The sequence below is a fragment of the Mustela nigripes genome, chromosome 3 (assembly GCF_022355385.1).
Source record: "Mustela nigripes isolate SB6536 chromosome 3, MUSNIG.SB6536, whole genome shotgun sequence".
Lineage (NCBI taxonomy): Eukaryota > Metazoa > Chordata > Mammalia > Carnivora > Mustelidae > Mustela > Mustela nigripes.
The window spans coordinates 33,409,271-33,432,425 of record NC_081559.1 but is presented as its reverse complement, the minus strand read 5'-3'; the positions used below and the strand labels follow the sequence as shown (position 1 = coordinate 33,432,425).

At 41.0% G+C, this 23,155-nt stretch overlaps 1 protein-coding gene across 8 annotated transcripts in view; it reads left to right on the top strand.

Annotated features, from left to right (window-relative positions):
* The window catches only part of DOCK10 (dedicator of cytokinesis 10), a 269,317-nt gene extending 247,619 nt beyond the window's left edge, over positions 1-21,698 (top strand). For 5 of the 8 annotated variants that reach the window (XM_059393595.1, XM_059393600.1, XM_059393593.1 and 2 more), the window contains 10 exons: positions 1,194-1,300; positions 3,021-3,143; positions 3,280-3,393; positions 10,698-10,844; positions 13,219-13,429; positions 14,590-14,780; positions 16,697-16,797; positions 16,915-17,053; positions 18,326-18,401; positions 20,935-21,698. In XM_059393595.1, coding sequence (XP_059249578.1) covers positions 1,194-1,300; positions 3,021-3,143; positions 3,280-3,393; positions 10,698-10,844; positions 13,219-13,429; positions 14,590-14,780; positions 16,697-16,797; positions 16,915-17,053; positions 18,326-18,401; positions 20,935-20,996 — 1,271 coding nt within the window. In that variant the 3' untranslated portion in view covers positions 20,997-21,698. The remainder of the gene's footprint in view (positions 1-1,193; positions 1,301-3,020; positions 3,144-3,279; positions 3,394-10,697; positions 10,845-13,218; positions 13,430-14,589; positions 14,781-16,696; positions 16,798-16,914; positions 17,054-18,325; positions 18,402-20,934) is intronic. The other 3 variants (XM_059393597.1, XM_059393594.1, XM_059393599.1) reach the window with 1 other exon arrangement.
* The last annotated feature ends 1,457 nt before the right edge of the window (positions 21,699-23,155 follow it).

The window sequence follows — 23,155 nt, the reverse complement described above, 5'->3', positions numbered from 1 at the left end:
TTATGTTAAAAAGTAGGGAAGTAGAATTTTTTTTTCTTAAAGATTTTTTTTATTTATTTGACAGACAGAAATCAAGTAGGCGGAGAGGCAGGCAGAGAGAGAGGAGGAAGCAGGCTCCCTGCTGAGCAAAGAGCCTGATGCCGGGCTCGATCCCAGGACCCTGGGATCATGACCTGAGCCGAAGGCAGAGGCTTAACCCACTGAGCCACCCAGACGCCCCGGGAAGTAGAATTTTTAATGCAAGGATTAAATTGCAAAAACTATTCTAATTATAATTTCAAGCACATTTGGGGAGTGATCATTTTGTTACATAGCTCATGAGCTGATAATTAAAAATGGAAACCTCACAGAAGTATTAGCTATAATTTTAAAAAGCACGTGTTCCGTGTAAGGGACCACACTGGGCTTTATACTGGCAATATCTCCATTAGTTGCCTCTTATGTGTCTTTGAGTTAGGTGCTATTAGGGCCTCCTGTTTTCAAGTGAGAAAACCAAGAGAAGTGATACAATCCGACCCAGGGTGCATGGTTAGCTTGTGATGGGATCAAAGTTCAAGGGCTGGTCTGTCACTCCAAGCTGTGCTCCTGACTACTCAAATGTCCCACTGTTCAGTTCCAGTCCTTCCTCCGGGGACATGGCCCATGACCAACTATCTTTATATATTATCTGTAGAGCCAGATCTTTTCCTTCTTATCTTGTAGTCACAGTGCTAGGAAATTTTAAGAAAGTTTCTAGATAATGCATAAGAGTGAAAATTTGCAAGAAATGGGCATTATTTCCATAATGCACTGATCATTCCAGGTGTTTTCTCAAATATTAATATTTTGAATCGCTTCAACCATCCTTTGAGATAGATATTAACATCTTCAGCCTAGCAAATGGAGAGAAGCAGGCTCAAAGTCTGGCTAAATTAGAATATTAGAACCATATCTATCTTCAAATTCTATATTCTGTCCATGATTCCATGCCAGCTTCTAAAAGAAAATGTCATCTGAAAAATTATACAATTTTATAAAACAGGATGATTGGTTGCCTTGGAAAAGAATATTTATCAACAGAATTATCTACCCATCTCACTGACTGTGTGAGTTTTATTGTACTACCACTTGTAACGTCATGAAGAAAGGCACTATCTTTTCCAAACAAGATTTGAATCAAAATAATAATGTCACATTTTGTTGGTCCACTCAAGGCATGTTCTCTATGGGCTGGCCAGCTTTCCTGAGCATTACACCAAATATTAAAGAAGAAGGAGCAATGAAAGAAGATTCGGGAATGCAAGACACACCGTACAATGAGGTTAGATCAATATAATCTAGCGTACAGTAACTGAGTAAAAAGATGCATTGAACTGTTACATTAAGCTAAATATGGAGGAGAAAATGTTATTCAGAAATCAGATTACTGAAGAATAAGACTTAGGTTAAGTGAAAGGCGGGCTAAAATTAAGCTGAGATTAATAGACCTCAAATTCCATTGATAAAGCATAATTTTCAATGAATATTTAAACTAAGCTTTATTTCTCTAAGATGGACCCAAATATATAATGTCATCCCTTCTATAAGATATGAAGTCATTGGTCCTTTGGTAAATGTCATAAGGGATGATGAAAATTTTGTGAGCTGGCCACAGCTTTTTAGTGCATTAGAAAGTTTGTTTGTAAATACACTTGAACAGAAAGCCTAACTGGTTTCTGCAAAAAACCTTTTGATTTGCAAACCATGGTTATTATTTATTAATTCAAAATAAGCTTTCTAGTGTTAATCTACATAGCAACAATTCTGATAAAGAAAACAGAGCTCCCTCATCAAGTAAATAAAATATTTCACCAGCTAATTGCTTAAATTTTAATGTTACATAGATGGGGAAAAAAAGGGTACAGAAAGCAAGTTTTGGGGTGGATTTTTACTTAAAATTCATATAGTTAATGTTGATTTCGTATACCTTGCAAACAAACAGTAAATGCAACAATATATTTGTTAACTATTTCAAATAACATCTAAGAATCTTTTCTTCAAAGACATTGTTGAAAAGATTCCTACAATATTATCCACTTGCTTTAGTGAGGATATATTTTGATTCAGCTGAATATTCTTTAAACCACTAGTATAGGTGAGGCACTGAGTTCAGGGTGGAGGACCAAGATAAATAAGACATAACGCTGACTTTCAAAGAGCTTAGAATCTTGAGAAGGACAAATTTTTTCAGGGTGGGGACTAGCCAGCCCAAGACCCAACAACTATAAATCTAGGCAATTAAAGGGAAACTTTTTAAGTGACAGTGACTGGGATGCAGATGGATAGGACATACATGAAAAAGCTCTCCAGACTGTTACACGGGATCTTGGCATTGATGGGACTTGAAGATGCCAAATGAGAAAATAAGGTTCTTGTAGCTGCAGCCACAACATAGGTAAATGTGCGGAGGTGCAAAAGTATTCGGAGAGTGAAGTGGTACGGGATGCTATAACCAAAGTGCAAAGTCGGTGGCAAGTGGGGGGTTGGACTGACTGTGGAGCTCCTTCAGTGCCATGCCAGAGAGTTTGGATGGCCATTCAGAGACACTGGAGTTCCTACAAAGGTCTAGGGCGGTGGAGAGCTTGAGATCAGATTTACGTTTTAGAAAGAAAGATTCCTGGAGAACAACACATAGGATGGACCAGAGTGGAAAACAGATTACTAGAAGACCACTATGGGGTCTGGAAGTAAAGGAAGAGGGGTTTGACCTAAGGCAGGGACCATGGAAAGGGAAAGGACTAGACAGAGCTGAAGGTATTTTGTAGATTCAAATTAGCAGATTTGAAGGATGAATTCAGTGATGGAAAGAGAAGAATCCAAGAAGATACCACCATCCCTTCCAGGATGGTGTAAATGCCAGTAACAAAGGGGACATAGCAGCCCTGCTATAAAGAAAACTGACAGTTTAAAGGTTTTGAAAACAAGTTTCAGGGGTGAACCACAATGTGTACACTGTGTTTACACAATCGTGTAAAATCTCATTTTGGTTTGGGGAATTACAGAATATCCTGGTGGAACAGCTCTACATGTGTGTGGAGTTTCTTTGGAAGTCTGAGCGATATGAACTCATTGCTGACGTCAACAAACCCATCATCGCTGTCTTTGAAAAGCAGAGAGATTTCAAAGTACGTTTTCTGAGGCCAGACTTTGGTCAAAACATCCTGCTTTAAGTTGGTGACTTACTTACAATGTTCAAAAAAGGGAAACTCTGTTTTTTGTGTCAGCATCACCTTCATGAAACCCTTTGATTTATGGTTTCAGAAATTATCAGATCTCTACTACGACATTCATCGGTCATACCTGAAAGTTGCAGAGGTGGTCAACTCAGAGAAACGGCTGTTTGGTCGCTACTATCGTGTGGCATTTTATGGGCAGGTAAGTTCAACAGAAGCTATGTGGCCTCTACATTCTGTTAAACAATGAAACTTTGTCTTTGATTCTCTATGAGACATCAAACTCCACATGCCAATGGATTGAGAAAATGCGGGTGTATCTGGGTATGTCTGAGGGGATGTATGGATGTGAGGGTCATATGTTTTTCCATGGGAATGCAGTGAACTGGGGAACAAATGGGCAGAGAGATCCAGGGGTCTTAATACAAATCTAGTTAAGCCATGATTTCTAACTTCGTGGAGAAAGAGAGCATTTATTTTTCAGCATCATCTTCTTCCCAGTTAACCCCAAATATCTAATTAGAGTTTCACATCCTATGTTAAAGTGGAATTAAATTGAACATGTTTTGAGGAATGAAATTCATAACATTCTGGGAAATAAAGAATTCCTAGGGCCTCCACCATGTCAAAGTCCTTTCACCTTACAGTCATGCATTTTCTTTTCTCCTCCTTCTAAACTACCACTGATTCCAGGCAGAACACTGTATGTTTTTTTGTTTTTTTTTCTATATTGTAGGTCAGTATAACCGTTGCATTGTCTTGCCCGGCTTCCCACCTTTGCAGTGAACCAGAATAATAATATTAGTGAGCCAAAGCATTAGCCAGAAAATTAAGTAACATATTCTCTATTAATTATGAATGTCTCTGAGCAGTGCTTTAAGTGGAGCAAACCCAGGCACCATTCTGCTTCTTTTCAAGAAGGCTTATAACATGATGACAGTGCAGCAGGCATACCTCGGACTCTGACCTGGGTGCATGAACATTCCATCCTTTTATTTTCATATGACTCTGCCTTGTTTCCTTTCCTACCTTTCCCTCACATAAGACAGTGTTGCCGATAGCTTCTTTTTCTCCTCAGAATGTTCAAAGGCAGTAGCTGAAGAAGTCAAATCCAGCATGGTCATTCCATATTGCTTGCCATTAAAGTCTTTTGAAAAAACATCTGTTTTCCCCCATTTGCCAAAGGCAGCTTAAAAACTAACTTCTGAATTAATAAAGATTTAGCTGTTCTCTACCTGGAAAGAGAAGTATTACCCATTACCCACTTACCATAAACGAGTTCATCCAACTCAGATTTTCCTCCTCACATAGCAGCACCAGGATTGCAGAGATAGCCAAAACTAGTGGAGACAGTCCACAGATACAGACTAAATGTAGATATGTGTGGGGTATACACATGTCTACATGTGTAGTGTACCTTGAAGTGGTGGTGTACCTTGCAAGGAGAAAATGGGGGAAGCTTCAGGGGAAGATGAAGAAGGTAAGGGAATGATATCTTGAACATCATGAAGGAAAGAAGCAATATTTGACCTTGGTGAAACATTGACAAGAAAAGTGGCGGAACACCCCATTGGAAAGGAAATGTGTGTGTTGAGGGATGGCAGAGGGAAAGACAGGGTATTCAGGGAATGGTCACAGGCTAACTGAGCAGCAAGGAAGTGACAAATAAGATTCAAATCTACAATCCTTCCAAAGAAAAAGTAGTAAGTTGACACGAATAGTCCAGTCTTGAAAGCCCAATTGCCCACCTGATGGTTTCTCCAGTCGGTCTCTAATATAGGGATACTAAACAGGTAGAAACAAATGTTGCTCTTTTCCTACCAGATTTTAATGCAGACATTTACTCTTTCCTTCTTTTGGTCTTGATGTTTCCAGGCTGTGGTAAGTGTTCTCTTCTCTGTTGGCATGCTCTAATATCCTCACACTTCCCTCCATATAGTCATACTGAACCTTAACTTTTTGTGTGCAAATCAACGTTTGGTAAAAAGGTGAGATTATCCTGCTTCCCTTCATTTTGGAGTCATCCGGCATTTCTTGAACTAAATTGTGTTTATTCCAGTTATCTGAATTACAAAAATGTATCGTTTACTTTTCATGTATATTATCATTCTACACAAAGGTAAATGTGGTTTAAAAACCTGCATAAACTCACGTGCCCTTGTGTGCACACCCAGATAAATATGAGCACCACATATTTGCAGTACGTGTAGGACAGACTTAGTATTAGAGATGATCTGCTCATTTCAGACCACTGGGAACTGCAACTGATGAAGGCGGACATGGTGGTCAGAGTTTTAGAAGTTGGAGTTGTTGCCATTGATAGGCTCCTTCCCAGGCTCCTGAAAGAACCTTGTTCCTTTCCACATAAGTATTGTGGAGAAACAGGGCTCTCTGTAGTGCTGAGAATTCTCAGCCGTGATGGGCTTAATGCCCAATGCAAAAGATGACCAGTGGACTAAACCTTAAGCCAGTAGGGCAGATTAGGTCTCCTAAAGATTCAGAGAGAAGTGATGTAAGAAATTCTGGAAAGCCAGCAGAGGCAGAAACACGCCAGCACCTAAAGCTCTGTGACACCAAAGAATCTTCTTCCATTTTTGAACCATGTAAAAGTGCCTGTAGTCATATATTTTTTTAAAGATTCTATTTATTTATTTGACAGATAGAGATCACAAGTAGGCAGAGAGGCAGGCAGAGAGCGAGGCAGAAACAGACTCCCTGCTGAGCAGGGAGCCTGATACAGGGCTCTATCCCAGGGCCCCGAGAACATGACCTGAGCTGAAGGCAGAGGCTTTAACCCACCGAGCCACCCAGGTGCCCCTATAGTCATACATTTTTTACCTACAAAAATTATTCACCATAATTCAACATAATTATTGCTAATTAAGCTGGAAAAACAAATCACTTTCATTATCCACACATTGCCTGTCCACATTTGGCTCTGCTCATCTGACCACAACATACTTTTTTGTAATTCTTTAAGCCCTCCCCATGTCCATACCAAGATTTTCTATCTTCATTTATAAAATGGGGGTCATGGGTCCTTAACTCACCTACTAAAAGAATACTTGAAAACCCTTGTACTAAATAGACTGGGGGGGGGGGGGGGTTGGGGGAAGAACTGGGAAGAGCTACTTTCAAATGATCTAACTTTGTTCTTTTTGCAGATTTCTCAATAACGAGTGCTAATTGCACATTTGGCCTTTTTTTTTTTTTAAATATGTGCCACCAATATTCTCAATTGTCTTTTATTAAAAATTCCAACCTGAGCTTAAAAATGTTGTTAAATCTGCAGACCTGAGTGCAAGCCAAGGCATGGTACATTATAAGCTCAAACTCCAGCTGCCTTTGAACAAAAACTAACGAGTCGTCTTGATACACAGCCATTTAGAGCCTCAGTCATCAAATGAAATTCAAATACCTGTCCCAGGATACCAAATGGAGTATATGAACTATGATATTCAGCAGAAGCAGACGGTGCACATCAATTTACACTTGATGATAAAGAAATACCAACTAGATATGAACATTTCCCTGAACGTGTACAGAATGAAGGTTCCAAAGATCTAAGATAAAGTCTTAACTACTTGATTAGCATAATCCCCATAGTCAGAAATAATCTCTTTTCATCATGGTACTTTATGTCTCTGTAAAATTCATTTTTAATATCCAAATTGGCATGTCTCACAATCATGTTGCAAAGATTATGGGAATATAATATGCAGTTGGCTCTTCACCTTCACTAGGCCTTTGGGTATTTTAGTGTCCCATGTGGATTGTGCTTTCTTTACATGGTATTGGCTAGAGTAGTTAATATTATGTCTGTAATGAGCCAGACAATAGAAGACAAGTTGGAAACTGTTCTTTCGTGGCAGGAGTCTTAAAATTGCAAGTCTTGCATAGCTTGAATTTTCTAATGCGACACCTGGCATCATTGACTCTGGGAATAATTTTACACAGAGCAGCCCATATATAGCACCCTCGAAAGTGTCCCTAAAGTATTCCTTTCCAGAGTAATGAAACAACAGTAGTAATCAAACATCAGCTGTAATCAATGAAATACTTAGACTCTGATATTTAGCATGTAAGGAAGCAAGCGAATGCCCATTGCATAACTTAAAACATCAGATGCTCCCAGAATGAATAAATCAAAGGCTGTGATAAATTTTCTTCTGTTGACCAAAGGATATAGAGTCCCCGATTCTCAGTTATGCCTACATGGGTGCAGATGTATCTCAGAATCTTGATAGAAAAGATTAAGGGGAGGAGGGAAGGTGCATGTATAGTTTAAAAACAAAACAAAAACCCTTCTCCATTCTGGATTGTGATACATCCTTGTGGCTCCCCACCTATATGAAAACCATTGATATAAAATGTGCATTTTAATACGTAAAATAAGTATACAAAATATGTATAGAAAGAAAGACTTACATTTATATGAAAACATTTCTTGGAGCTTCTCTTCTCATAGTATTTAGCCTATTTTTAATACTTTCTGACCCACATTTAGACATAAGGTTCCTTTTAAGATGCGTTCCTTTGTGAATTTTGAATTACTTAAATACAATGGCAGGGGCACTTATAGTTGACATCCCAATGATGATTCAAGGTCATTTGCGAAAACCTGCAAAAACACCGAAGAGGGAGTCCAAGAGTCTATTTTAGTTGTCTTCAGCTTACTGAAGTGCATTTTTATCATAATCTATTGCCTTCCAGTTTCATAATCTATGCATGTTAACTCTACTGATTCAAAGTCCTTGTTTAACTGGAATATGTGCTATTTCCTAACGATAACTGATCAGAACATTTATCACATTGTACAGTGACATTTAGAAAATCAAACTAGCAGGGGAAATGTACATTTCCCACTGCTCTGAAATGCAATCTACTCATAACCTTGGGATTAAAACAAAACAGGAACTGCCCATGGATTTTCATCATCTAGGTCTCTCATTATAAATCATGTATTTCATAGAGCTGAAATTGGAACTTAAGACAATGTCCTGTGGCTCCGTGGGCTGTGCTTTGATTGATTCCCTAGGTGAAAAGTAGGCGCACATTCCAAATATTTTCAGAGCTGCCGTTGATCCGGCTCCAAAAGCTCTTCCACGATCCCAGGAAGACAGCCGATTAAATTTTTAATTCTGCTACTCCAGCTCCTTTCTCCTTATTTTGGAAGACAGGCCCAACAGGTTGATATTTCCAGGCTACATACATAATAATCACAATTTTTTTCTGAGTAATCGCTTACCAAAATATTGAAATCAACACCAGTAGACTTTTTACAATGAGGAGAATTGTAGAGTTCGTGCAAGAGAAGCTGAGGGTATGTATTTTTAAGCACTCGAAACAGTGAAACGGTGTTCCCCAAATGTTAAACAGAGCTCAAATTGCTCTAGTGACCCAGAATGTTCTCTGTTACCGCTTTCCTTCTCATCACAGCCAACACACACCAAGGGCCTATTGTGTACCAGGCACTGTTCTTGGGGTTTTCCAGTAGAGTTCTGAGTCTGTACCATTTCCCATCCCCCAGATCAAGGAGCAGGGTTGAAAGGAGGTCACAGTTCATGACCAAGGCCATGCGGTCATAGTAATGACAAGAAAATCCTGCTTCCCACCCTTCCTTTCTGGCTAACCCTGGATTCAGAAATCTGTTAGAGGAAAAAAATTGCAGTGAAATGTCCCTTTGTGCTGGTTTTCACACCGTGGTGAGAAAATCTTTTCCTGGAACTTGGAGACATTTTTCTTCCTGAAAAGGAAGCTGTCAGTTTCTATGGCTCTTGCCCTGTGGAGGTGCTGGTTGATGGCCTCAGAAGCCGTATCTCTCTCATGTGTCAGTCTGTCAATTTAGCTACTAACTTCTGACCTTGAATCAGACAAATCTTCACAAAGACAGCAACAGAGAAATCATGGCAGACTGGAAGTCATGTGGGAACTGAGCCAGACCTCACTTACCCCTATCAAGTCTTGAGGAAAGACCGCAAGGTGCTTTTCACGCTCACGACACTCCAAGTCACTTCTTAAAGCAGTTTGGGGTCAGGACACTCAAATATTCAGCTGGTTTTGGTCATGAACAGTCTCAAAGAAATCGTTCAATAAAAACATCTTGATTAAAATCCATAGAATCTTTTCTAGCTATACCTGGTGCAAATATACCTTTTTTTTAGATGTATGCCCTCTGAGAATTATTTCATTCACCTGTTTATTCATTCGACAAATGTGGAGTGAGTTTTCCCTAAAGACCAGCACTGTGTTAAACACTGAACGTGCCCTGTTGAACAAAGACCCTTCTCTGGCTTTAAAAAACCCAACATCAATTTTGGGAAACGCTTGACAAAGCCTGTGCTGGTGAATGTGCCTTGATTTTCATCTTCACTTGCTGCCCACTTAGGATACAAAGTACACAGCTCATGGTGGTCACACCTGGACAGATGTGCATTTTGATCATTATTCTTAGATCACCTCACATGAGCCAACAAGATTATCTATGTTTGTTGTTACATAAAATGAATTTTTTTTAGTCAAAAATGATAAAAACAAAGAAAGCACAGCTAAGACTTTTCTGATCTGCAGTGTCTTCACTTGGCCCTCGAAAGCCGTTTCCATGAGGTAAATTCTGCAGTCAGGAGAAAACCGTATGCGCTGGGACTCTTAACTCCCAACTTTACCTAGTCTTCTGAGGTCACATGAGTCCCACAGGAAAGATGCACCTGTATCTATTCAAAAGGAAGGAGTTATGAGTGATCCTCAGATAATGAAATCCTACCTTCCCACAGTTTCAAATCAGACAACTATAATTAGTAGAGGCTAAAACCTACTTGCACCTATGGCATAAAAATGACGGCGTGGTTACTATTTTGAATCCCAATTCTAGCTTTGCAAGAATGTAAAAGATCTATTAGTAAAGTCAACTGAGTGATGAAATTGCGTAAGTTGCTTCGGGCCTCTAAAAACACATTACAGTCATTTTAAAAATAGTACTTGGGAGCATACCATATGTCATTTCTGTGATGACAACGATCCAAAGTATGTTAGCTTTGCATCTAACATGACACGGGACTCATATCAATGCATAGCATTAGATACCGTTCCATGACATGCAGGGTTTCCTATGCTAGTTTCAAAGACGTGCAGAAGACCTTATTTAAAAAGGCCAAAAATTACTTCAGACTCTGTGTTCTACCGCAGGCTGCCACAAGAGGGCATTCTTCTCCCAAAATATATGCAAGCAGGGTTTACCACTGATTTCTACAGAGAAAACCATGTGTACGATTATCTCACAAGGGTCTTTAGCCTGTTCAGCAGTGTTTCATTAACGACTGATTCTAACATGATATTTTGTTTTCTTTACTTGACATATTCTGATTGTGAATTTTATAGGGTGCTAATCAATGGCTTGGATGACAACGGAAGACTGGGTGTATTGTTTAAGTAGAGTTTTTGTTTTGCTTGTGATTTGCGATTTGAGTTCCCTAAAAAAGTTGGTGGTTCATTATGTCTCTCCCTTAGGGCTTTTTTGAAGAGGAGGAAGGTAAAGAGTACATTTATAAAGAGCCTAAGCTGACAGGCCTCTCTGAGATTTCCCAAAGACTGCTCAAGCTCTACGCAGATAAATTCGGAGCAGACAATGTGAAGATAATCCAGGATTCCAATAAGGTAAAGGAAAGGCCGTATTCACGCAAGTGTGAGGAGTTGACTTAATTTTTTCTAACTGTAGTAGTTAAAATTTTCATTTTCTGCCTGACTGTGCAAAGTAAACCACCTCAACTATTTTGGATGTTTTCCTCATTTGTTTATCGGCTGGTTGATTGGTGATTTCTTTTTTCTTTTGTCAATGTTATTCAAGTAACGTATAGGTAATCATAGAAACAATTTACTAATTTCTGTACTTATGCCATAGGTTATTTGTTTGCATTTGAACAGCAATCTAAGGGTTAAAGTGATTGGGCCCAATGGTGGAGTTGCACAAAACAGCACAATGCATGTATTCAGTCATGGAGGTCTTCAGGAGTCATACCAATTTTGAAATCTGTCCTCTGTGACAGTGGCAGACTTGTATTAACCTGAGAACATTCATTTTACTTCCTCATGGCTGCATGAAGCAACGGCTTACATACTCTGATTAGATTAGTCAAAACTGAATCTTCTAGTGTGCTTTCATTCATTTAGCCAACTTTTATCAAGCACCTACTACATGCCAGGCCCAGAACTAGAAGCTGGAACACATGGAGTCTCTTCCTTCCAGAGCTCACAGTTCATATAGGGTTAAGAAGAAAAGAATATATGCGAACAGTTAATTAAATAAAGCCAGTGAAGTGCCACAAGAGACATGGTCCAAGTCACATGGAGAAAGCTCAGGGCTCCCTTAAAAGCTCATTCTTGGCTGGGCAGTGCTCCACAGAGGAAGAATGTTTGCTCTGGGAATTGCAGAGTGAGAAGGTGTCTGCTGGAAGCAAAGGGCATTCTAAGAAGCCCAGCACAGGCAATGCCAGGGAGGAATGAAAGCGGGAGGTGTGTTTAGAGCCTGCCAGGTCTCAGAATCACAGGTTGGAGAGAAGAGCGTGGCAGAGTGAGGGAGCCGGAAAAGCTGGTTTGTGCCCAAATGTAGAGGCTGTTCCTAGGCCACAAAGGAAAAGGTCTTTTTGCGCCTCTCCTCTTTTACACAGCTGGTATTTGGAGGGATCTGGGCCTGAGGCTACTGGATCCAGACTGAAGTTGTGACAATGGGCTCATCATTCTCTCCCTTAGCTGGAAGGGTACAATCCCCTTCACCGTGAAGGTGGACAGAACTGGAACTACCCTCATGGTGGCTCTCTGAAATAGGGGGCATAGACAGAGTTTCTAGTGGGACAAGAAAAATGTGTCAGACCACTGGAGTCTTCATTCCACCAGAACACCTCCTATCAGCTGGGGATCCCTCTTGGGGAAACTAGGTGGCCACTCTGAATCTCTCTCTTTTTTTTGAATCTGTAAAGTGGTTACAATTATACTCATTTTACAGTGTAATTTTTAGGAGCATTACAAAGAAGTTCTCAAGCTTCCTCAAGTCTCTGGAATCAGATAGGCAGCAAGCAGTTAAACAGATGGAGAAAGCTGGAGGAAGTTGGAAAATTCTTCCAGAAATCATTAGGAAAGAGGATGAGACTCATCTCTTCCAACCTTGAAAAATAGCAAAAACCATTCCCTGGCTGTTCCTGGGACCCCCAGCCTGCCTGCCTTGTTGTTTGAGAAGGCTAGTCACTGCAGCAGAGTCAGTAAATACATTATCTAGGATGATTTATTGCAGATAGGAGAGAAAAAAAAAATAGAGAAACTGAAAATAAAAATTCTGGCACTCATGAAATAGGTGAATCAGTTAATCCCCTAAACAGACGAAGAACCTCCTTCCACATTACAATCCCAGAGCCCATGGCCCCAGTCTAGGTATGTCGTTGAATCCTGGTGGGACCAAGAGGTACACTTCTACTCTCAAGAATCTCATATTCTAGGAGTACCTGGGTGGCTCAGAGGGTTAAAGCTTCTGCCTTCGGCTCAGGTCATGATCCCAGGGTCCTGGGATCAAGCTCTGCATCGGGCTCCCTGCTCAGCGGGGAGCCTGCTTCCCCCTCTCTCTCTGTCTGCTTCTCTGCCTACTTGTGATCTCTGTCTGTCAAATAAATAAAGTCTTTTTTAAAAAAAAAAAAAAGCAAAGCTCATATTCTAGACAAAGGTAGGGGTATTCATTACAGAAGAGAAAGATCAAAGATTAAATTATATGCCCTAAGCAGGTACTTAGGTGTCCAAGAACCTCAGCTCCGTGGAGGGCTGGCTCCAACCCACCTCTGCCGCCTCTGGACCACCGTCCAGCCAGTTCCCCTTCCTGTCGCTTCAGTTGGCCCAGCTCTGAAGCGATCCCATCGCCCATCTTTCCCCCGTGGGGACAGGGACAGGCCCCTCCCTTGGGAGTCCAGCGGCGGGAACGCAGAGCCTGCTGGCTTCCAGGACTCCCTGGGGCTCACCACTCTTCTTTTGCCATAATGTGTTAACCCAGGTAAACCCCAAGGATTTGGACCCCAAATATGCCTACATCCAGGTGACCTATGTCACACCGTTCTTTGAGGAAAAGGAAGTAGAGGACCGCAAGACGGACTTCGAGATGCACCACAACATCAACCGCTTCGTCTTCGAGACGCCGTTCACGCTGTCGGGCAAGAAGCACGGCGGCGTGGAGGAGCAGTGCAAGCGGCGCACGGTCCTCACCAGTAAGTGCCGCAGAGCCGAGCCCCTCTTCGGGGCTGCGTGGCTCTCCGGTGCTTCTGGGCTTGCTGACAAGGACCGGGACGCTAAATGAGACGTGTGTGCTGGGAAGCACCTCTTTCCCCTCCTTGGGAAAGTGGACAAGGAGAGAAGTTCTCAGTAGAGCTACTTAATGCACCTCTTCCCCTGAGACGTTCCAGCCGTCAAGGTCATGGTGTGCGCATCCTGGGAGAGGCACTGGGAACTTCCCCCTGCCCTCGCCCTGAGCCAGCCCCTGGGGATTACAGGGTTAGCAGCTCTCCGGAGTGTGTGCCTTGGGACCAAATTCCAAACCACTCTGGAATTCAGGCTTCTCATTTGTAAACTGAAGGCAAGGGATGACCTCCCGGGTTCCTCTCCGACATCCTCTTACCTATTCGGTAAACATGCCAGGAGGGCATGAGAGGGGCTGGACACTCTCCTGGGAATTTAAATAAATGAACCCCGAGTCTTGCCCTCAATGTGTCCACGGTCTGGTAGGAGAAAACCAAGTAAAGCAAGAAATCCAGGCGAGCTTGGCCTGAGAAAGAAAAAGGGAAGGCATAGGAAATCCCCCTGCGCAGGGGGCGGTCTCCTAGGGCAGACCAAAGAGAGCGTTGAGCAAAGGTGTTCTGGAGGAATCTTGAGAGACAGCAGTCCTGGAGTACGCAATAGATACAATAGCAGTGTCCCAAATTATAGGAAACATTCATCTTCCGTAAACTTTTCCGGAACTTTTATCATCAAAAAATGAGAACAAAACTATCGTACTATATGCTACTGAGTACACATTTAAGCATTCTTTAGGGTGGTTTAGTATAGTTTTTATTTGAATTAGAAGTTTGGGGTGGGGTTCTGTTTCAAGACTCTAAAAGCCTAAACCCAGCCCACAGATGAGTAGTCGTTGGCTAGCGAAGTGTAGAAAAGCAAGTTAGGTGACAGCCGCTGGGCCCCAAGCTGAGATGTGAGACACCACAGTACACTGGAGGAAAAATAACTCACATACACAGAAACCATGCAGAGTGGAAGATGCTGTATGCCCAAAAAAAAAAAAAAAAAAAAAAAAAAAAAAAAAAATTTCTGGACCTACCGGGGCCACCCCAGACTCACCTCAACCTTTACCTTCTCTTGCATGTCTTTTGTGCAGCGAGTCACTTGTTCCCATATGTGAAGAAGAGAATACAAGTCATCAGCCAGTCGAGCACAGAACTGAATCCTATCGAAGTGGCGATTGATGAGATGTCCAAGAAGGTTTCTGAGCTTAACCAGCTTTGCACGATGGACGACGTAGACATGATCCGACTGCAGCTCAAAGTCCAAGGAAGCGTCAGCGTGAAGGTAGGCGCTCTCGGAGCGGAGAAGCGCTTGTTATAGCATGAAGCCTGGTATAAAACACCCTAGAAATTCTTTACAAAAGGGCTAAGAGAGACTTTTTTCTGTGTGATACCATCCAGCAACTTTATCTGAGTCTTTCAAATTTTGTTTCGCTGTAAGTACACATGGATGGTGCTAAACACCAGGAGATAAACCCTTTTTTTTTTTTTTTTAATTTTAGCCTAAATAAGATTTCTTCATCCTCAATCCTCCTTTCCCATCTTCTCTGGATAAACTATGTTCTATATTCTAAAATCTAACCAATGAATTAATTAATGAATAATAAATGTGGCTTTCTCATAAGTATCTGTAAGGAAGAGCCTTACGAAAGTGTTCCAAAACAAAATTCTTAAAAGAGTATTAGTTCATAAGATGTGTGTCAGTATTTATCTGACTGTCAGAGGCCTGAGAAGCAGCAGATGGCCTGCTCACAGTGGGGGATTAAAGAATATATAACAAGCAGACTGTTTGCAAAAGCATAAGCAGTATTTAGAAAAATCAACAAGGTGGGCGCAGGTCCTAGCTAGAACGTTACCCCCTTGATCTGAAGACAAGGGGAGAGAAGAGTGAATGGGAGCAGAGACAGAGCTGGGAGAGCCAGCTGGTGAGACAGACAGACAGCTGCCTCTGCTAGAGAGAAGACCACAAGGAGGAAACCCTGGGTCCCAAAACACCCTGACCAGCTGGAACTAGGGAGAGACAAGCAAGGCACTCACCGTGGGCACAGAATTTAAATAGGCATCAAAACACTCAGTACCCACGATAAAGTAATATTAATGCACGTTTTTTAAAATAAAAAATGTCAAAAAATTTATAATGAACCAAGTGTTCACATTGTAAATAAAGGCAGGCCAGTAAGTATGCCCTGTGCAACTACGATGGAGCCCAAGGCAAAATCAGGAATACAGATCCTGATGATCTGCTCTCCGCTTCTGCTCTTCTCTTCTTCTACCTCTTGTCTGGGTCCCCCATGGCTGACTCAGCATAGCAATAATAATAAATCTTTTAAAGTCAGAAGGCAGAAGACCCATTGCTATACTCCAAATGGAACAGCTTCCCTCAGCACATAGGTGTGTCGAGGAAAGTGAGCATTGGATTAGGAGAAGCAAAGGAGAGAATCCATAACGTTTACTCATTCTGCCATGCAGGCAATCCCTCCCCCATAAGGGCCTTTGAAGACAACTCTAATACAGTGTTAGCTTCCTTCTTCTGTGACCGTGTTCCTTCCAAGCTCTACAGTCACAGCAAAAGGCTACAAACACTAAAGAATATGGACTCCTTCACGAGTGTGAGCCTACTCGTGTGTGTGCGTGAACAGGACCTGGCATTGCGCATTCACTCAGCAAATCTGATAAATGCTTCCTCCAGCCAGTATCTAGGCCAGACTGTCAAGTGGAATACAGTCAAACAGAGTTTCCCAGGACGGCACATACACCACCACCGTGGAATGTCGCTTGTTAATAGTTCAGTGTTTACTGTAATGTGAACAGAAAAAAAAAAAATAAGGAGCACATCAAATATTTGATTTCACAGATGTTAAAATTAAGTGGATTTCAAGTAAGGAAAAATGAGTCGTGTTTTCAAAGATAGTGAGAAAATAACGGTGCAAGCCGAGTGCAGATATGACAAAAACGGAAAACGATGGGCAAGTGACAGTTTGCGAAGGGTGGCCATGGAGTGCAGCACTCGGATTCGTCCTTCTGGAACTTACTACTGAGTTAGAGGACAGCAGCTGAGACAGGTAGTGCATCATTAGGTCACCAGGCTCTGTGAGAGGATTGGGGTGCTGCGTGATTGGTTCTACTCCTCCCAGCGGTGGAGAAGGCCCCATCCAAGGAAGAGACAGGATGGTCCTCAGCCAATTCTCTTCTCCCCAACAGGTTAATGCTGGGCCTATGGCCTATGCACGAGCTTTTCTTGAAGAAACCAATGCAAAGAGATACCCTGACAACCAAGTAAAACTTTTGAAGGAAATCTTCAGGTAAGTTTTTCTGTGTTGGAACGTACCTCCACCAGGTAGCAGAGTCTCTCAGCAGCTTGACTCGGAGCTGCCACTTTCTGCGGCTAATTGGTCATTTGCTTTTCGCTGTCACTAAAGGCAATTTGCAGATGCATGTGGGCAAGCCCTTGATGTGAACGAGCGGCTCATCAAGGAGGACCAGCTGGAGTACCAGGAAGAACTGAGGTCCCATTATAAGGACATGCTTAGTGAACTCTCCGCAATCATGAACGAGCAGGTAAGACTTGGCTTGAGGTGGTCCAAGATGCCACGTTATAGAAACTGTCCCTAGTGCCAGAAGAACTGTAAATGTCCCTTTTCTTACATGAACAGCATGAGCACAGAGGTTCTCACTCCTCCATGTCCAAGATTCTTTGCCTCTCAAAGCAGAGATCAGGTTAGGGGAGAAAAAATCTATAGGGGGAAAAAAAAAAAGATGAGAACCCAGGTAATTTCCAAAGTTTCAGTTATGTTTATCCAAACTCTATGCAAAGTTGGCTTTCTAAAATAGATGGAACACCAAGGAACACAGGATGACATTCCACTAGGTTTGCTGCCACTCCTGTCACCCCAATATACACCTCAGCAACGCCCAGGTTGTGAGGTGGAGTTCTACAGTTCTGCCACCAGGGGTCTCTGCACCATACTCGAGAAGAACCCTAGGTCTTAGGTCAAGGCTTTGTAAGGTCCAGACTGCACTTAGAGAGACTGGAAATTCCTGAAGATGTGCAGAATTGGGTAAAACTTAATCCTCTGCCCCACCAGCAGGTCATCCACATCTAGCATGTTCCATAAGGGTATGCACAAAATCTGGATATTCATTAATCACAATACTTTTTGAGGTGCAGAAATCAAGCGGAAAAGCCAAGGGCCACTCTTTGACTTTCCAGCATCCATCAACTCCCACACCTGGACATCCCGACCTGGACATCTTACTATTCATGGTCTTCTCCAGGAGTTTGATGTGCTCTTTACAGAATAACTGAGCAGGAGAATTTGAATAATCTCCTAACAGTGCCTCATGCACAGCAGCCACTCATTAAAGATTAGTTCCCCTTCTTTTCTTTAAATGGCCTGGCACTATCAACACTATTCATAAAGCATAAAATGTATCTCATGCATGTTTTCTTCCCAGTGCATTTTTCTCATTGTTTCTTTTGTCTTCTTTTCTGTCTCCTTTTACCCACATTTTAAACTCTCCAAAGTAGTTAGGGGAAGAAACTGATAAATTGATTTATGTTGGAGATCATTAATCTCCCTGGATAGGATTCCTCAATGAGGGATTATTGTTAGTGGTTTGGGATTTTGAAGGGGCGATGGGAATTAAACACTCAAGAGAGATGCCTCGGTTGCATGGAGGCCATCATAGATCTGCGAGTGAAATAAAAGAACGAGCAGTGGACCTTAAAACTGGAAAAGGTAGTGAAGAAATGTTTGTTTCCAACTATAAATTACGTCTGACCTTGAAACTTCAGGCAAAAAAATACTTTTCTCTTTTTTTTCCTGGCAGCTCTGTCGCGGTCCGTGTCTGTACAGCTTCTGTTCCTCTGTGTCTAGTATTTCCCTCAGTACTATAAGCAAAAGTGGTATGTTTTTCTTTCCTTATGTCTACACTGTCCTTTGTGGCCTTCTGGTCTGCCTATCTCTTCCTGGTTGTTCATATTCCCCCAGACACCTCCACGGTGCCCAGTGTTCTCTGAGTGTTTATTTAATTAGAACAATTTTATTTCCATTTCGAGATAGACTGATATTTTTTTAAAAAGCTTGTTGATTAAAGTTAAAAGCTTATCTTTTATTTTATTTTATTTTTTTAAGTAGGTTCCATGCCCAACTTGGGGCTTTAACTCACAATCTTGTGATTGAGAGTTCCATGCTCTACCAACTGAGCCAATGAGACACCCCAACAACTTAGCTTTTAAAAAGAAAATTCATACTCAGCCAATTTGTAAAATATATTTGAGGTCAGTTGTATCTGAAACAAAGATTCAGTATACCTCAAATTGCAACAACAACAAAAAAAAAACAAAAACAAAACAACAAAAATCTTCCGCACAAATATAAGAACCAGCTGATTAAGAGGAGAGAAAAATAATTCTTTTACAGGATACCTTTACTAAAAGAAGCAAAGTTTAAGTTTGTGCTTCGTGGAAGTTGATTCAAAGAAAAGAAATATATGGATTGCACAGATCTTATTATTCAGTAAAAGAAACAGATCTGTTGGCAGGAAAGATAAACTTTCCCCTGGTCCTGGGGATTTGTCACATTGGTATTTATATATGGGACAATGACAACAATGTATGTTACCTTCAAAAAAAGTTTTCCTTAAAAATGATTTACTCTATTATATGGGTTTTCCATATTTCCACCTTAAATTAAAATGAGGACAAAGTATTAACTTCTAACTCTGTAAAAGAGATTCTAGAAGAGAAACTAGTTAATAATCATCAATCATAAGTATAAATTATCCATAGCAAAACTATAAGATATCTAAGTGAAATTAGCTATTTTCATTGGTTGTAATGAACAATTTCCTAAAATCAGAAAGAGCTAGCCAATGATTAAGATCTATAAAGTCCCTAGTATTTTAAAACATGGGTGTTGTCTCAGTTCAGATTTACAACAACAACAACAACAAAAAAAAATTGTTTACTTCTTTTCTTAGTTTTTTTAAGTGAAAAAGCATCTGGCTGTAATAACTGAATTCAAACTCTAGTGGAGGGAAGGGTTGTCTAATATTAGCATGATCTTGTAATGCATTAATTCATTCACATACCTTTATACTTATGACATGTTCTGGAAGATAATTACATATATAGTTACAGTGAAGAGAGAAATTCTACCATTGAACTTTTAAAAATAGAAATAGTGTTAGAGTAGATAGACATAGAAAGAAAGAAAAATAGCAATGGAATTAATTATGCAGTTGACTCCAAGAGTGCCCAGAAAAGTCCTAGCTAAGAGGGTATCCGGAAGCCACCTACTTAGTGAAAGAAACTTCAGTATACGGAAGGAGATGGACTAGGATAAAGCGGATGCTAGCGTGTAAAATGGAGATATTGGGATGAAGCAATTCGGGTTGCTAAAGTGACAGGCAGACAACAACTACCTTTATAGGCAGCCAGAATGCCACTCTATTTTATAAGTAGCCAAAAAACATAAAACCTCCTTTGATGGAGGCCAAAGTGATACATGTAAGTAACTGGAAGAAACATAAATATAAGACGCTCATTTGGAATGTGTTTCAGCACTGACAGTGATAGCATTGTGAAATCAACAGCCATAATGAATCTCAAATATAAAATACAGAGAAAGGAATGGGTCCACTCTGTTATGGTGGCAAGCAGGCAAGATGCAAAGGCATGTTGCTTCGGGAGTGTCAGATACTCTACGAACACTTTATTTCCCAAATTATTTAAGCAGAACTTGTGGCATCTATCATAAGGAGGATTTATGGGCAGTCTCGGATACCCAGATGCTTCGTGCTCTGTGCAGGTTGAAGTGTTAACCTGTCTTGGAGGGTTAAAGCTAAACCACAGTAATATGTCAACTAAGAGGAAAAATCTTTTGACATATCCATTAAGTCTCTCCCTTCCAGAGATACATTTTAGAGGTGCCTACCGTTTCTACTGTAGTTATCATATTTACATATCATTATTTGCACAGATTTGACAGGAAGTTATTACTTTAGGCACGGTAATATTATTTTCAAAGTAAAATGAAGGCAAGGTGTATTTTTTTCTTATATTTCCATTAATGCAAACATTTAAATGAGCTTTTGGGTGTTTCCCCTTTTTGGTATTTTGACAGTATAAGTTGTAAACTTTTAGAATAAAATGAAATTCTGGAAGTACTCAGATACAATCCTAAAGTCATTATTTATAAAGTTATCTCTGATAGTCAGAGGATTGTGAAGCTATTTTAAATCTTGCCAAAATGCTTCTGACATGGGCTTGCAAAAACTTCCAGAACGATTCTGATAAGCTCATTTTCAACGACTCACAGCGGTCCTTATGGGGGTGGGGGAGAAGCACTGTTCTGGGTTTTAATTTTGTGCCAATATTAACACGAACCTCTTTATTTTTCCTTTTGATTTGCCGTGTTGCATTGCATCCTGTCAAGATTACATACAGGGACGACCCGTCAAAGCGCGGAGCGGAGCGAACCTGCCCTCTGGTAATTAGCAGGGCCGCCCTGACTGTGCCCACCGTCTCCATCTCAGCCAGTGAGGAAGCTTGAGTGGCGGTCTGCTGCATCAGACACACCTCTGAGGGAACCCCCTGAATTTGCAGCTCATCTCGGGGAAGAGAGAGATTTAATTTATTTGAAGTTTTTATAGTGTTAATAATTTTTTTTTTTTTTTTTACCTTGCTAGCTTGAAAACTTTGCCCGCCTCCGGTTTTGCACATTTCTTATGATTTGTTTGTTTTTTCTTTTTCCTTGAGCAACGTTGATCAAGCCAAGCTGAACATTTGCCATGAAATTGCAATGAATGTGTAGCTCAAAAGCAAACCCAAGTTTGCTGCCAGTTATAATGTGTTCAATACCAAGTCCTAGTACACATATTTTAAAGGTCAAAGTGAATGTTTTTGTAACATTTAAGCACATTTCAAATGTAAATAGAAGATTGTAAGATATATGGTTTTTACCAAATTTAAAAGAACCTTTTTAGTTAATACTTATGACAGTGCTAAAATTGTATGAATAACATTTCAGATACCATTATATTAAAATATTTGTGTATGTGTACAAAAGTGTTGATAAATACTAACCTTTAAAGTTTGTGAAGTTCCTTTATTTGTAATATATGTGCTCTTAAAAGCAATGGGATGTGAAATTATATAAGTATTTTGTTGTTAATAGAAATAAAAAATACAGTCACTTTGCATTTGGTTCCCTCTTGAAGAGTGGGTGGAGTCCCTACTAAAAGTGTTTCATCGGACTGGACATCTGCTGCATGCAATCCCACACTCAGTACGTATGGTGCCTCCTTAAGAGGTTAGGGAAAGGACTCTACACTCAGACAGGCTGTTTCTCCAAAGATCAAATCGACATGCCAGAGGTTTCCAAATCTACATTAATAGGATGATTGGGGAAGATAGAATTAATCAGAATCTTGAGGGCTGTAGTATTTAATAGGGCTCTTCACAAATATTCCATATAAACTTGCGGTGGGATAGCATGTTCCTGCCTCTTTTGATGTTAAGAGTTGGCCATGTCACTTGCTTTTGAAATGTAAGCAGAAGTGACATGTGTCATTTTCAGGCGGATACTTAAAAGCCAGTAAGTAGTTCTGCCCAATCCCCTCACTGAGGCCCTCACATGGAAATGAGGCCTCTATCAGCCCAAGTCCCCAAGAGACCACAACGAGCATACACACACACACACACACACACACACACACACACATACCCCACAACTAGCACCACTCCCCACCAACCCTGTCAAATTTACAGTCTGAGTCAGCAGCACATTTGGTTGTATTAAGGTCCCAAGATTCAGGGATTGTTTGTTACCACAGCATTATGAGCTCATCCTGGATGAATTGTGACTGATGCTCAACTGTGTTTGGGAACCACTAACACATTCCACCTCCTCCTCCAGCCAGCTCTCTCCCCCAAGGAACACCAGCAGCAGTACAGCTGAACTAAGCTGCCTCCAGATGCAGAAGGCAAGCTCAGGATGAGCATTTTACATTCACCCCCGGCAGCCATTCCACAGGTCCGGCCTCCAGTTAGGAGACTTTGGCTGAGTTCATCTTTCTCTTTCAAAAGTCCATTGGCCACTATCCGCAGAGGACCACAAAGGAGGGTAGAGCTTAGAAGACATATTTAAATACTGTGAACACAGAAGTGATAAAATCGTATTTGAGATGAAAACTCTGATCACTCAAGATTCAAGTAACTGCTCTTTTCTCAAAAAGAATGCACTGCTTTGTCTTTAAAATAAATAAATAAAGCCCTGTGATGAGATGACCTCTGATTCAAAGTAACACTCCCTGCTTCATTCTGATTCCAACTTTCTGGGTATTTGTCTGGCGGGATAGAATCTTGGTCATCTCATCTAACTTCCTCATCATTACTATACCAAGAACCCAGGAAGACTCTTCCCCTGCTACTGTTCCCACCCAATTTCCACCTTTAGTCTCAAGAACTTAAGCCCCTCCCAACCCACCCATCCCCCTGCCCCAAGGACACTGTCAGCAATGGGCTACCTGTCCAAATCTGAAAATACAATCTATAAGGAAGTAATCGTATATAATGGGTCTTTGGGCCACCTATGACTAAGTCCACTTAGTGTCCAACTCTTGATTTTTATTCAGGTCATATCTTGGGGTCCTGGG